Below are 11,632 nucleotides of genomic sequence, written 5' to 3'. Positions count from 1 at the left end.
CTTGTGTTTATGTTAAGCCAGTCATCGACAATTGATTACATGTCAAGAGAGCTCTGGCGTTATGATGGGCTGCCAACAACCATCCCGGCATGAAATATCTCTACTTAAGGTATCAGATTGTACGGAGATAATCACCCATGAAATAGATTCTGGCGTTTCTCTTAAAGACGAGGGTATGTCAGGCTGATTTGTCTAAAGAAATTGATTTTTCAAGGCAAACGGGGGAAGGCAAGGACAAATGGATGAAAGGAGCTGAATAGGGATGAGAGTAAGACATGTGGAGAGAGAACGAGGCAGAGAATTCCAAAAAATGCGCTTTTTCTTTTCTCCCTTTTTTTCCCCCCAAACGTGACTGGGAGCGCTCCACTAATTTAATTGTGCCATTCTCTTGTCACAGATTGACTAACACCAATTAAAACCTGTCAAATCAAGTTTGAGCTCAGTTCCTGTTAAGCAGTAGGATTACACAGCGTGAAAAAGTGAAAAAGAAAACACCACCGCAGTCTAGAGATATTCATCCAGATATGTTGCTATCTAACGATAATCTGCTAGATTTTGACACAAACCTTTTGGACATGTTATCACCGCTCACTGCTGAAATGCAAATTGCACATGCTGTCAGTTACAGGCACACACTGTCTCCATTTTTTCCCTCTCTCCTTCTTGAATTTAAATTTTCCTTCTTGCGAGATTGCTCTCCTTTTTCTCTTCCTTTTGTTGTCAACTCACCACACGCCAGCCTGCAGCACTTTAACCTTTGCCGTCGTTCTCCATCCTTCAAAGCTGTGTGGCTGAGTGTGTCCCTTTCTTGACTGTGTTCAATTGACAGCGCTACGCCCCCGTGGCTCCCTGGGACAATGCCCTCCACAAAGGCCCCAGGAGCATCTTCCACCTCCGCCACCAAATTCCTCCAGCTGCCGGGAGACAGCCGTTGCAAATCCCATTCTACTGCAAAAAAAAAAAAAAAAATGCACTCACACACGCACGCACACAGCCTCGTTCACACAAATGCACGAATGCATTGATGTTTGTCTGGGCTTAGCTGTCATCTTCATACTGTACTTTTAAGAGAGACAGAGGGAGAGAGAGAGATGCTCCCATGCTTTTGAGAGAGTGAAACACATTCTATAAGAGCTGCAAGGATTTCATGAGCAAATCCACTGTCTCTCTCGGGGGTGTTGTGCACTTAGAGAGGAAAAGACGAGGAACATGCTGGCATGATAAATATTTATCCAGTGGAGAAACTAGTCTTTTCTTTCTTCTCTATTGTCCACAAGTGTAAAAGAAAGATGTTTCAATCGAGATGGTTGTTGAATATTTGCTCATAAAGACTTTCAAATATGATTAATAATTTCAGTCCTGTGTCTCTGTCTCTCCGGCATCTTCCGCTTGCAGCTGTGAGCGGGGCTGAGGACGTGGCGCTCTACGTTGGCATGGTGGCAGTGGCCCTGTGTCTGACTCTGCTGCTCGTTGTCGTGGTCCTGGTGTACCGACGCAAGAAGGAAGGCCTGGACGCAGATGTGGCTGACTCCTCCATCCTCACTACTGGCTTCCAGCCCATGGGCATCAAGCCCAGCAAGCCAGGTGTGTGGGCACCGCGGCCACGCAGGCCCCCCACCCACAGCAGTAGGACACTGTTCTTTGTTCTACCCTCGTCTGTGCGTCCATCGGTCCGTCCCGTCTGTGACAGTGCATCTCTATGTACCGCAGGGGCCATTTGTTAGTGGTTATAGAGGTGCTCTGAATGTGTTTACACTAGTAAAGAGGTGTGTGTGTGTGTGTGTGTGCACGCACGCAATGAGTTCTCAGCCTGCCTGACACATTATGTTTTGCCACCACCTCATTGTCAGGAAATGTACCCGCTCTTTTAGTGCCTGCGTAGAGCTTCTGAGGTTTACCAGCAAGTAATAGAAATACAACTGTCTGCGGTGGATGGAGATGGGAAAGGGGGTTGCTTGTGATTTACCGCGAGAAAAAGCTTTTGTACATTCTGGATGCTAAGCTGCATCGGAGTTCTGTTTGGAATTGATTGTGCGCTTGCTAAAGAGACACAGAGCTGGAGAGGGAGGGGAGAGGAAGCGACTGGGCGGAATATGTGTTTGTGTATCATCAAGAGTGTGTGAGTGTTCAGTTTTCAGCACCATGTGTCTTTCCTGTGTTTGTGTCAGTTTTCGGCGTGTTGTGACAGCTTCAGAGAGTGTGAAGTCTGTTTCCGCGATGTATGAACTCCCCCTGCCACTCATTGTTCTCCTCTCTTCGTCTCTCTCATTCTTTTGACAGAGAATTCTCATCTGCTCACAATCCAGCCAGATCTAACCACGACCACCACCAGTTACCAAGGCACCTTACGCTCTCGCCATGACACGGCTGGCAAGTTCTCCATGACCAACGGGCCTCTGCTCGACCCGCTCCCCAATGGGTCACACACTTTGCACAATGGCAAGCTCAGCGCTGACCCGGCTGAGTTTGTGAGCAGACTGTCCACCCAGAGCTACTTTAAGACGCTGCCCCGCGATGTGGCTAACACTTCCTACGGGACCTTCAACTTCCTGGGAGGGAGGCTGACCATTCCCAACACAGGTGAGTTCAGAGTTGTGGAGTGATTTCATACCTGTGGTTTGGTTCTTATTAAGACTCTCTGGTATCCAGCACTTCTAGTGATTGAGGATAATCTCTTTTGTTTTTAATGGCAAAACTTTTTTTTTTTTGCAATTGCAGAACAAATCCAAAGACTTCAGTGTGGCTGTTAAAGGTTTAGCACATTTGTGGTGAGACATATTCCTCAGTTAAACACGGGATTTCATTTGGATATGATTGATTACACATGGGTTTGTTAACGATTTAGAGGGAGTATTTGTCTGAGCTGCAGCTCAAGGTCATGTTGGGACTAATGACAAAGTAGAAACATGTACTGCAATATTATCAGGGGAAATTCCACATAGAAAGGCTGGATTTCACTTGTTTTACTCACCTCTTAATGACACAAGTTTGAAACAAGCTGTTCTCGAGTGTCACGGGAAATTCCCACACTCATATGTTGACATTCATACCTCCGGCACTAAACGGTGTTCTTATACAACCTCACTTCCTTGAGAAATCACATTTAAATCACATACTGCTGCAACATTCACAGCAAATCTTAAGATCGCTGTGATTTGCTTTCATTCAGGTATCATTTAAATAAAATTAACTGTGTGAGAGCTGGAGTCAAACTCTCAATAATCAGCCAGGACTCCTGTATGAGGTGCGACTTAAGATTTTAGTGGGTCTCATTATGCTGGATAAGATGAACATTCAGCTGCTAGTTATGGCAACTGTCATGGAGCAGATCTGTACAAGCAGCTATATAATTATGCAAGATCATTTGGTTACCATGGTGACACGGATGCGCATTAACACATAGAGAGTCACCACAGTAACTACCCCTGCTGTACAGAGCCTCTTTGGACCTGTCTCTACTTGTCCTTCTTGCTTCTGTTTCAACCAGTGAGATGTTTTGTTGATGGTTTATTTAGTGATCTTTTGACCCCCAAAGAAAATAAAAACATGAGGAAGAGCTCCAAGACTTGTGTAGCATCAGAAAAGTACAGTAAATAACTACAGGTGCTCATTCATGACAGCTCTTGATTTATGTGTAAATCCTCCCTATAAACATAAACCTGAACAAAAACTACAAGGTCTGAACCAATAATTGGTGCCTAAAGGTAATTCCCAAGTATCAGCTAATCTGTAGACATCAGAATCTCCTGGATGAGGAAGAAGTGGAATAACAATTGTCATTGTAAAAGACAGTAAACACACACCACATAAAACAGTTTGAGTGTATGTATATGTGTGTGTATTTGTGTGCGCGTGCGCCATGAAGGACGCAGAGATTTCAATAATCCACTGTAGAAGGCTGTTTATTGTCTGTACACAAACAAGAAATTGAAATTCAAAATTCAGTCTAAACAATTTAACATCTGCTTGTAAAGGGAGAAGTACACGGGGAATAAATGAACCCCCGTTTGTGTTTCATATTTTAAACTCTGTCATTGCTTTTTTAAAAACTGCACTTAAAGAAAAACATTTACAGAAATATAAATACACCTTTTTCACAACAATGGGAATTTATGAAGTACTTTGTTTTATTCCTGTGATTAAGGTGGATTGTACATCCAAGGTTTACTTGTTTGTATCTAAAATATTGAAAGCTAGCAAGACATTTAATGCTTTCTAAAAATGTGTGCTTATTCAAAACAAGATGTTCTTTTAAACTTCAAAAACAAGACTGCCTGAATACTCAGTTTGGCTTTTATAAAAGGATGATGGCAAACCATATACATTGTACTCTGAAAGATAAACACAAGAACAAATTATTCCAATTAGCCCCTCGCTTATGACAGGGACGGCTTAATTGGAAGCTTGTGTCTGCATGTGTCAGGGTGTTTTTTTTTGTGGTTTGTTTTTTTTTTGGTTTGTTTTTTGCTAAGTGCACACAAAGCTTTAAAATGTAGTCTATTTTTTTTTTCAACAAAAAAAACACAACAGTTGGTCCTCTGCTTTGCCTTGCCACTAAAAATTAGCTGCATACAGAGCTTATGTGATTATACTGGAAGATTTTTTGTGCACTCTGCTCATTGTAGGTGTCCAGATTAGCCAATGACAGCACCAGTATACCAGGATCTTTTAAGAGAAAAGGGTTGTCGTGCTTCTGTTTTCTCTCTCTCTCTCTCTCTCTCTCTCTCTCTCTCTCTCTCTCTCTGCCTTTCTCTCCTGCACGGATTAACTCAAAACCATGTGGACTGTACCACGCATTGGCACCCATCTTCTCATTGGGACAAATAAGTGTTTGCATACGTTGACTCAAAGGGGGATATAGTATGTTAAGCTCATTTTTGGCTCAATGAGTTTAGTTTTGGTGTGGGCACGTCGAAGACGCACACACACACACACACACACACACACACACACACACAGAAGGCTGTCAGCATGGATGCTCCTTCACCTCATCCAACAATGTTTCATGATGAAAAGAAGCAGTTTATAATCCAGTCATCGTTTGCACCGCAGGACTCTAAGTGGGTAATTTTGGCATGAGAATCACAACAAAAATGCCACAACACTTAAACTACCTCAGTGGCTCTCTGTATTCTCTAAGGTGAATTCCAACACTCTCCTGGGGAAGTGTGATTTTCCTGGAGTAGTCTGTTCCGTGGTCTCAATTATCTACTTTGTGGCAGACTGAGAACATCTAAACTGCGGTGCTGCATACGCTTTTGTCTCCGCTAATTGTTGACTGCGGGGACGTGTGCCACCTCGCCTGCCGGTGCAGAGATTTGCATCTCCACTACCTGATTGAGGCTGCTTCTGACCTTCAGAATAGATTTGGGTTGTTTCTTTTTTTTCCTGTTTTGTTTTGTTTTTGCAACGGTACAGTTTTGTTGAGTGGGCCGGCTTCCTTTTGTGAGATGACAAAAGCGTTGTTCAGTCAGAACAAATGAGCCTGTCCCCCTCCTCCTTACCCCGCTCTCTCCCTTTGTTGTTATTTGCATCAGGAATCAGTCTGCTCATTCCTCCCGAGGCCATCCCCAGAGGAAAGATCTATGAGATATATCTAACTGTTCAGAAGAAGGAAGATTTAAGGTGGGTCTCTTTAACACCGCCTAACTGGCAGCCTTCCCTGGATGCCACTAGGCTGTTTGTTTTGATGCTCTATGGTTCCATCAGGAAAGTCTTAAGAGTGTGTGCCAGCCCTGTGGAGGAGGGATGTAAATAAATAACGTAGCCTTTTACCAGGATGTGCGTTTAAGTAAATGAATTGTTTGGAAAACACTGTTTATCTGGCTTGCTGCATTCAGCCTCTGAAGACACTGTAGCATGCTGTGTAACGTTCTCCATCATCACAACTAGCAGACCTTCATTATTTTCTGTTACAGCTGCTAGATAGAGGTAACAGTGTCATTTCCTTTTTTTTTTAAAGACCAGTAAATTCTCACTAATATCTCAAGTAAAAGTACCTCATTATGATGCATTCCTCTCTTTCTCTCCTCTCCCTGGTGTAGATTACCCCTGGCCGGCTGCCAGACCCTGCTCAGCCCTGTTGTGAGTTGTGGCCCCCCAGGGGTGGTCCTGAGCCGGCCAGTTATCCTCAGCATGGACCACTGCTCTGACGCATGCCTCGATAACTGGGCCGTCCGCCTCAAGAAGCAGAACTATGAGGGTGCTTGGGAGGTGAGGCGGCATAAATCCTCCACAGAAAGACAAAGTTGCCACCCAGTGAATTTATAAAGTCACCAAGACCTTTCTTTAGAGAAGCAGAAACTTGTTCAGGATTGATCTTTCAACTTGCACTGGAAAGCTCTCAGTGCTGCACAGCGAAGATTTTCTGGCCCAGCACTCATCCACTCCACAGGGTCTAAATTACATTGACCATCGGGTGTTTTCTCGTTGAGCTACAACAAAAGACAAGTAGCGCCGCCTCTCTCCAGCCCCAGAGTTGCTAGGCAATATGTTCCTCAAAACAGAAATTCTCTAAGCAAATTACTGCTCCTCAGAGTACTCTTCTGAGTGCCCCTTGACCATATTTGACTGCTGCTTCCAATTACAGATTTCCCTCCCCATGTTTCTGTCCATGAAATTTCAAAGTAACCAGGCTTGCCAGGCTGCAATAGGATGGAGCTGGGAAGAAGGCTTTGCACTCCACAAACCTAACACTTGCCAAGTGTATTTCTAGAAAAGAAGAAAAAAAAACTCTTGATACTTAATATAAGACGGCATAACGAGCATCATCTCAGTGAGATAAAGGGGCTTTTAGGACAATGTCTTTTTTTTGTTTTGTTTTGTTTGAGAAATCATTATTTATTCCAAGCAAAATACAAACTGTTGATTTTTTTTAAATTTTATTTTGTTTGCTCGTAATTAGAAAAATAATCTGCTAATGCGTTCAAATTTTTAGAAGTAAGATTATATTGTCTCAGAACAAGCGACTTTATCTTCCTGAGATGCTGCTCGCTATGATTCTCTCACACTGGGTGGAATGAAAGCTTTTTAAGTTGTTGTTGTTGGGTTTTTTTTAACCAGAAATTAGACAAATTTACTTTGCAAAACTTTAGCAGTGTCCACACACACACTCGCATGCTCACAAACAAACTCAGTTCGAGGCAGGGTACTCATCTCAACAATCCACTGAGATTGGATGGATGCTGGTGGGCTTCGGAGTGTTAGTAGGTCTTCTTTCATGTTCGATATTGTGCATAAATTATTCAGCCTCCCCGTGTGTGGCGGCGGTGGGGTGTCTGTGGGATGGATTGGCCTGTCTGAGCCAGAGGTTAGACCAGCCCTTTTAATCATCGGACGGACCAAATATAGCCCAACGGCGTAACGGCGTGGCCACCGCAGGAACAAGAAAAGTGCCAGGTGGACAAGAGAATGAGAGGGAGAGAGAAAAAAAAACCCACACTGAGCAAAGGAAAGGAAAGACAAAAGGAGACGATCAGGTAATTTAGGTCAAGAGGGATGTTTTTTCAAAAGAGGGAGCTGGAAGGAGAGATTGTGAAAATGTGAGAGATGAATTGAGCACTCAGTGGCGTAATTGAGCCACCTCACTCTCTGCCACACCTCGCAGAAATATTAAGATGATGAGACTCCATTGTGGTTGCATAGCAAATGAATTGTGTCAATACTAATTCTATTGATGCGAATGGTGTCTAGTTCAATCGATCCCAGTGGGGCTGGCTGGGCATTTGGCAGCCATAATGCTCTCTTCAGCTTGTCTGGTTAATGCTAAGAGTCAGTCAACTGGAATTTTGAGAGCAAAACGTTGTCACCTTGCGTCCAATTTGTCCTCATCAAATTAGCCCGGAGAGCGGTGGAATAATCTTGTAAAACGATCCAGTATCATGACAGGATATGAAGGTTTTTTTTGTTTTGTTTTGTTTTTGCAAGTCTGACATCTTGTCTCGAGATGCAGTGATACAGCAGAAGGGGGGAAAAAAAAACTTCTGATGTATTTAAATCTGTCCTTTTTCTCCTTGGCAAATTTAAGTACCAATTAATTCTTGTACTGCCTGTTAGCATTTTCTAACACTTCTCACCAACCGTGTTGTTTTGCAGATAAATTGGCAAGTTGTTTTCACCTTCCTTAACAAATCTCCAAGGCTGAAAGAAATTCCAGAAATCCCAATAATCCAATATTTAGTGAAGCGCTACAGTCTTTTCTTCCTCTGGAACCATCTATTCTTGCCAGGAATCTATTTGAGTCTCCTTTCATGTCAATTGAGTAGCTCGTTCATGCATTATTAAGTAAATTGATGGCGCTCTATAGGATATGTGTCTTTCTATGAGGGAATGTGTGTCCTTATGTCAGGATGGAGTAAGCATACTGCAGTGAAAAGGCAATTGAAGGCGAGAACAAAGTAATCTAACCTTTATCTTGAAGCTACCTTGCTAACAACTGGTTTTACACACACACTCTCTCACACACACACACACACACACACATTAAGTACACAAGCAAACACATGACCCTTCCATCCTACATACATTGGATGGTTGACCTTTCTTTTTTTTGTCCCGCCTCGCCCAGGACGTCCTGCTGATGGGGGAGGAGCTGGCGTCGGAGCCCTATTACTGCCAGCTCGAGGCCGAGACATGCCAGCTGTTCTCAGAGCAGCTGGGCACCTTCGCTCTGGTGGGAGAGTCGCTCCACATGGGCGCTGCCAAGCGCTTGAGGCTGGTGCTCTTCTCTGATGCATACTGCTCCACACTGGAGTACAACATCAGGGTGTACTGCATGGACGACACCCAGGACGTCTTCAAGGTAAATGCTGATAAACGCAACGCTAAGCTTCCTGTCGTTATGCCCGGCCGGTTGTCTCTCAGTTTAAGATTACACGGATCGCATCAGCTGAGTGATAGCTGGACTATTAAGTGTCGCCACTGTCTGTCACACAGGAAGGTAAGTAGAACTCAGGGCAGACACGTAGGAGTTAGATATCGCTACGCCAGATTGAACAACAGGCCTGATTACACCATGTGAGTTCAGCGGTGTGTGATTTGAAGCATCTATTGAATCGATGCATATGTCCAGGTTCACCATGGCTGCAATCACTGTTTGTGTATTTGCATTCCTTCGGAGATGTATCACTCCCCTCATGCTGTCAGCGGTTCTGCTTGACTGCGACGGGCCGAGAAGTTTCCCCTCATTTTGTTCAACACCATATTTTGCTTCTCCCATTTTTTTTCTTCGCTCTCCTCATGGACAGAGTATAATCAAGCACTAATGCCTCCCTGCCTCCCCTGGGGACTGCCTCTGAGTAGCCTGTTAAGATTTCATTTGCATGGTTAATTAGTAAATTAAAAGGAGAGCCTGTCCCAATCTTTTCCCAGCAACCCCCATGCCGCTCTCTTTTCTCTCCTCAATCTATTTCTCTCCCCCTCTCTCTCTCTCTCACTCACACACACACACACACACACACACACACACTCACACACACACACACACACACACGCTCTCTCTCTCCAAGCTGCTCCTCTTCATCCGAAACCACCCACAGCTACAAGTAGCACTCCCCACACTCCAGTCCACTTTCCTTGGCTGTAATGGCTGACCTCCTTGTGCTGGAGGTTCGCCACCAGCGCGATCTATGGATAGCTGTGGGACGTAAACAATGGAGGGGCTCAGGTTGAAATTAGCACTCTCACATCCAGGGAGATGAAGAGTCCACAAAGCTGTAGCTGTGCTGTGAGAGCAACTAAAACCCCTCCTTGCTTACAGTTCTGTGGCTCAAATCTGCCCCTGCTGCTTCCTTTCTTTCTGACAACTTTTACACGATGGCTAGAAGAAGAAAAAAAAAAGACTGGCTGACTTTGAACGGTGCGCTAATATAAAGTGTTGAATAGGATGCAGTTCTGCAGAGGATGTTCTTTTAGGACAAGTTTTTTTTGTTTACTTGCTTTCAGAGCAGTTGTAATAAGGATGTCTTAGTGTATTCAGATAAGTGGGTGACCCAGTGATGCTTCTCTGCAGTCTGCTGAGATGACCTTGTGTGTCCTGTGTTGGACGGCAGCTGGTGCATAAAAACTTTCTCTCTCCTCCTGGCCAGCTCTTGTTCTGCATCTCTGCTGCTTTCTTAGGCAGGAAAAAGGACATCTGAGCTTGTTGACTCCAGCACTTGTGCAGCCATACTCCGCAGCCTCCCTCGACGCCCTTGAGTGCATTAGCTCGCCGTCTCTCACACAACCTGGTCCTGTGGTAAGCCACGGCGTCTCCAGGGTTTTGTAGTTTTTAGTGAGTGATTTAGAACGTGGCCCATACTGTTTAGTAATCTCGACTTCACACTGCTCTTGATGCTATTATGGAGGGAGCAGTTCATTTAGCAAGTACATTAACCGCTTTGAGTGGAGATTAAACTTCCCTGGAGAGGTTCAGCCTAATCACAAATCACTATCTTTAAAATGCACCATTTATGATTAGACTTTCACTATGGCTGCTGTTAATTGTAGAGTGTTACTGTACTGGAGGAGGTGATACAGTTTGAGTGGCATGGCAGCATTTTTTATGTTGTTCGCCGTCAAGATGTGAATTTCTTGACATTTTTTTGTTACTGCTTTTTGTTTCTCACGCAAAAAAGTCAAACGTTCCTTTTATAAAACAGGATCTTCTTTTCATGCGAGACGACGCATTTTCTGTTGCCTGATCTGTGACTGGAAGAGCTGCAGAACCAAAAAGAAATGCTGATGTTTTCTCTGCAGTTGCTGTTAGTATGCTCTGACAAGCCTCCGTCAGTAAGAATGACATGTACACACCCACAAATACACATGCACGCTACCGTTATGCACGCTGTATCATGTAATCTCTTATCTCCCAATTACAGCAGATTAGAACCAATGTTATTGTCTTTGATCCTAAGTGTGCGGGGGCTCAGGGGAAACAGTGACATTTCCGTCTGATGCTTGCCGTATGTTAGCAGGCCTCTGCCGGGACCAATTAAGTTAATATTTAATGTGTGTCCCACTCTTGATGGGCCCGTCCAAGGCTGGCACGGCAGCAGACGAGACATGATCGGCATTTGGTAGCGCCTTCATGGGCACCCCGTTGCTCCCAGCTAGACCTGTGGGATAGCATCACTGATGTTCTGCCATCCCACCACTGATTTAACACCTGCAGCGAACCGGCTTGGTACTCACACCAACCAAAAACCAACATCTAATTAAACAGCAAGGCTCCACACCAATCTGTTGAGGTTTTTTTTTTTTTTATTGGAGCATGTAGCTGTGATATTTAGAGGCTGTCAGTTTTTGGGTGTGAAGGATAACGTGCTCAGAATATTTCCCACTAAACATAATCCGTGTGGAACAATAGGGCAGTGTAAAAAAAACATGTCGAATGATTTTTTTAAACCACCCACTTTCTGTCTGATTTTTTTCTTTTTTTCAGAGCTTGAAGTCAGTGTTTTTCTGTATTGAGTGGTAGATTTTTTTTTTTTTTTTTAAGGGACCATAATAGTTACTGATACTGTAGATTTTGTGAAATTTGCGTTGGTGGCAGTGTGGAACAGATGGATTGCCATGAAAACTGGTACAAACATCTATTGTTCCCTGCGGATGAATTAATAAGTCTGACTTGCTTGCAGCCTCAGTTGATGAGGCT

General features: G+C 44.0%; 1 protein-coding gene across 5 annotated transcripts in view; it reads left to right on the top strand.

Annotated features, from left to right (window-relative positions):
- The window catches only part of unc5a (unc-5 netrin receptor A), a 141,754-nt gene that overhangs the window by 116,667 nt on the left and 13,455 nt on the right, over positions 1 to 11,632 (top strand). For 4 of the 5 annotated variants that reach the window (XM_086223196.1, XM_086223195.1, XM_086223193.1 and 1 more), the window contains 5 exons: positions 1,396 to 1,626; positions 2,281 to 2,580; positions 5,538 to 5,625; positions 6,045 to 6,213; positions 8,567 to 8,800. In XM_086223196.1, the coding sequence (XP_086079322.1) occupies positions 1,396 to 1,626; positions 2,281 to 2,580; positions 5,538 to 5,625; positions 6,045 to 6,213; positions 8,567 to 8,800 (1,022 nt within the window). The remainder of the gene's footprint in view (positions 1 to 1,395; positions 1,627 to 2,280; positions 2,581 to 5,537; positions 5,626 to 6,044; positions 6,214 to 8,566; positions 8,801 to 11,632) is intronic. The other variant, XM_086223194.1, reaches the window with a different exon arrangement.

The sequence above is a fragment of the Aulostomus chinensis genome, chromosome 13 (genome assembly GCF_037954235.1).
Source record: "Aulostomus chinensis isolate RoL2024-O1b breed Wild chromosome 13, RoL_Achi_v1.0, whole genome shotgun sequence".
Lineage (NCBI taxonomy): Eukaryota > Metazoa > Chordata > Actinopteri > Syngnathiformes > Aulostomidae > Aulostomus > Aulostomus chinensis.
Note: the sequence above shows the minus strand (reverse complement) of the source record. Positions and strands in the feature narration are given on the sequence as shown.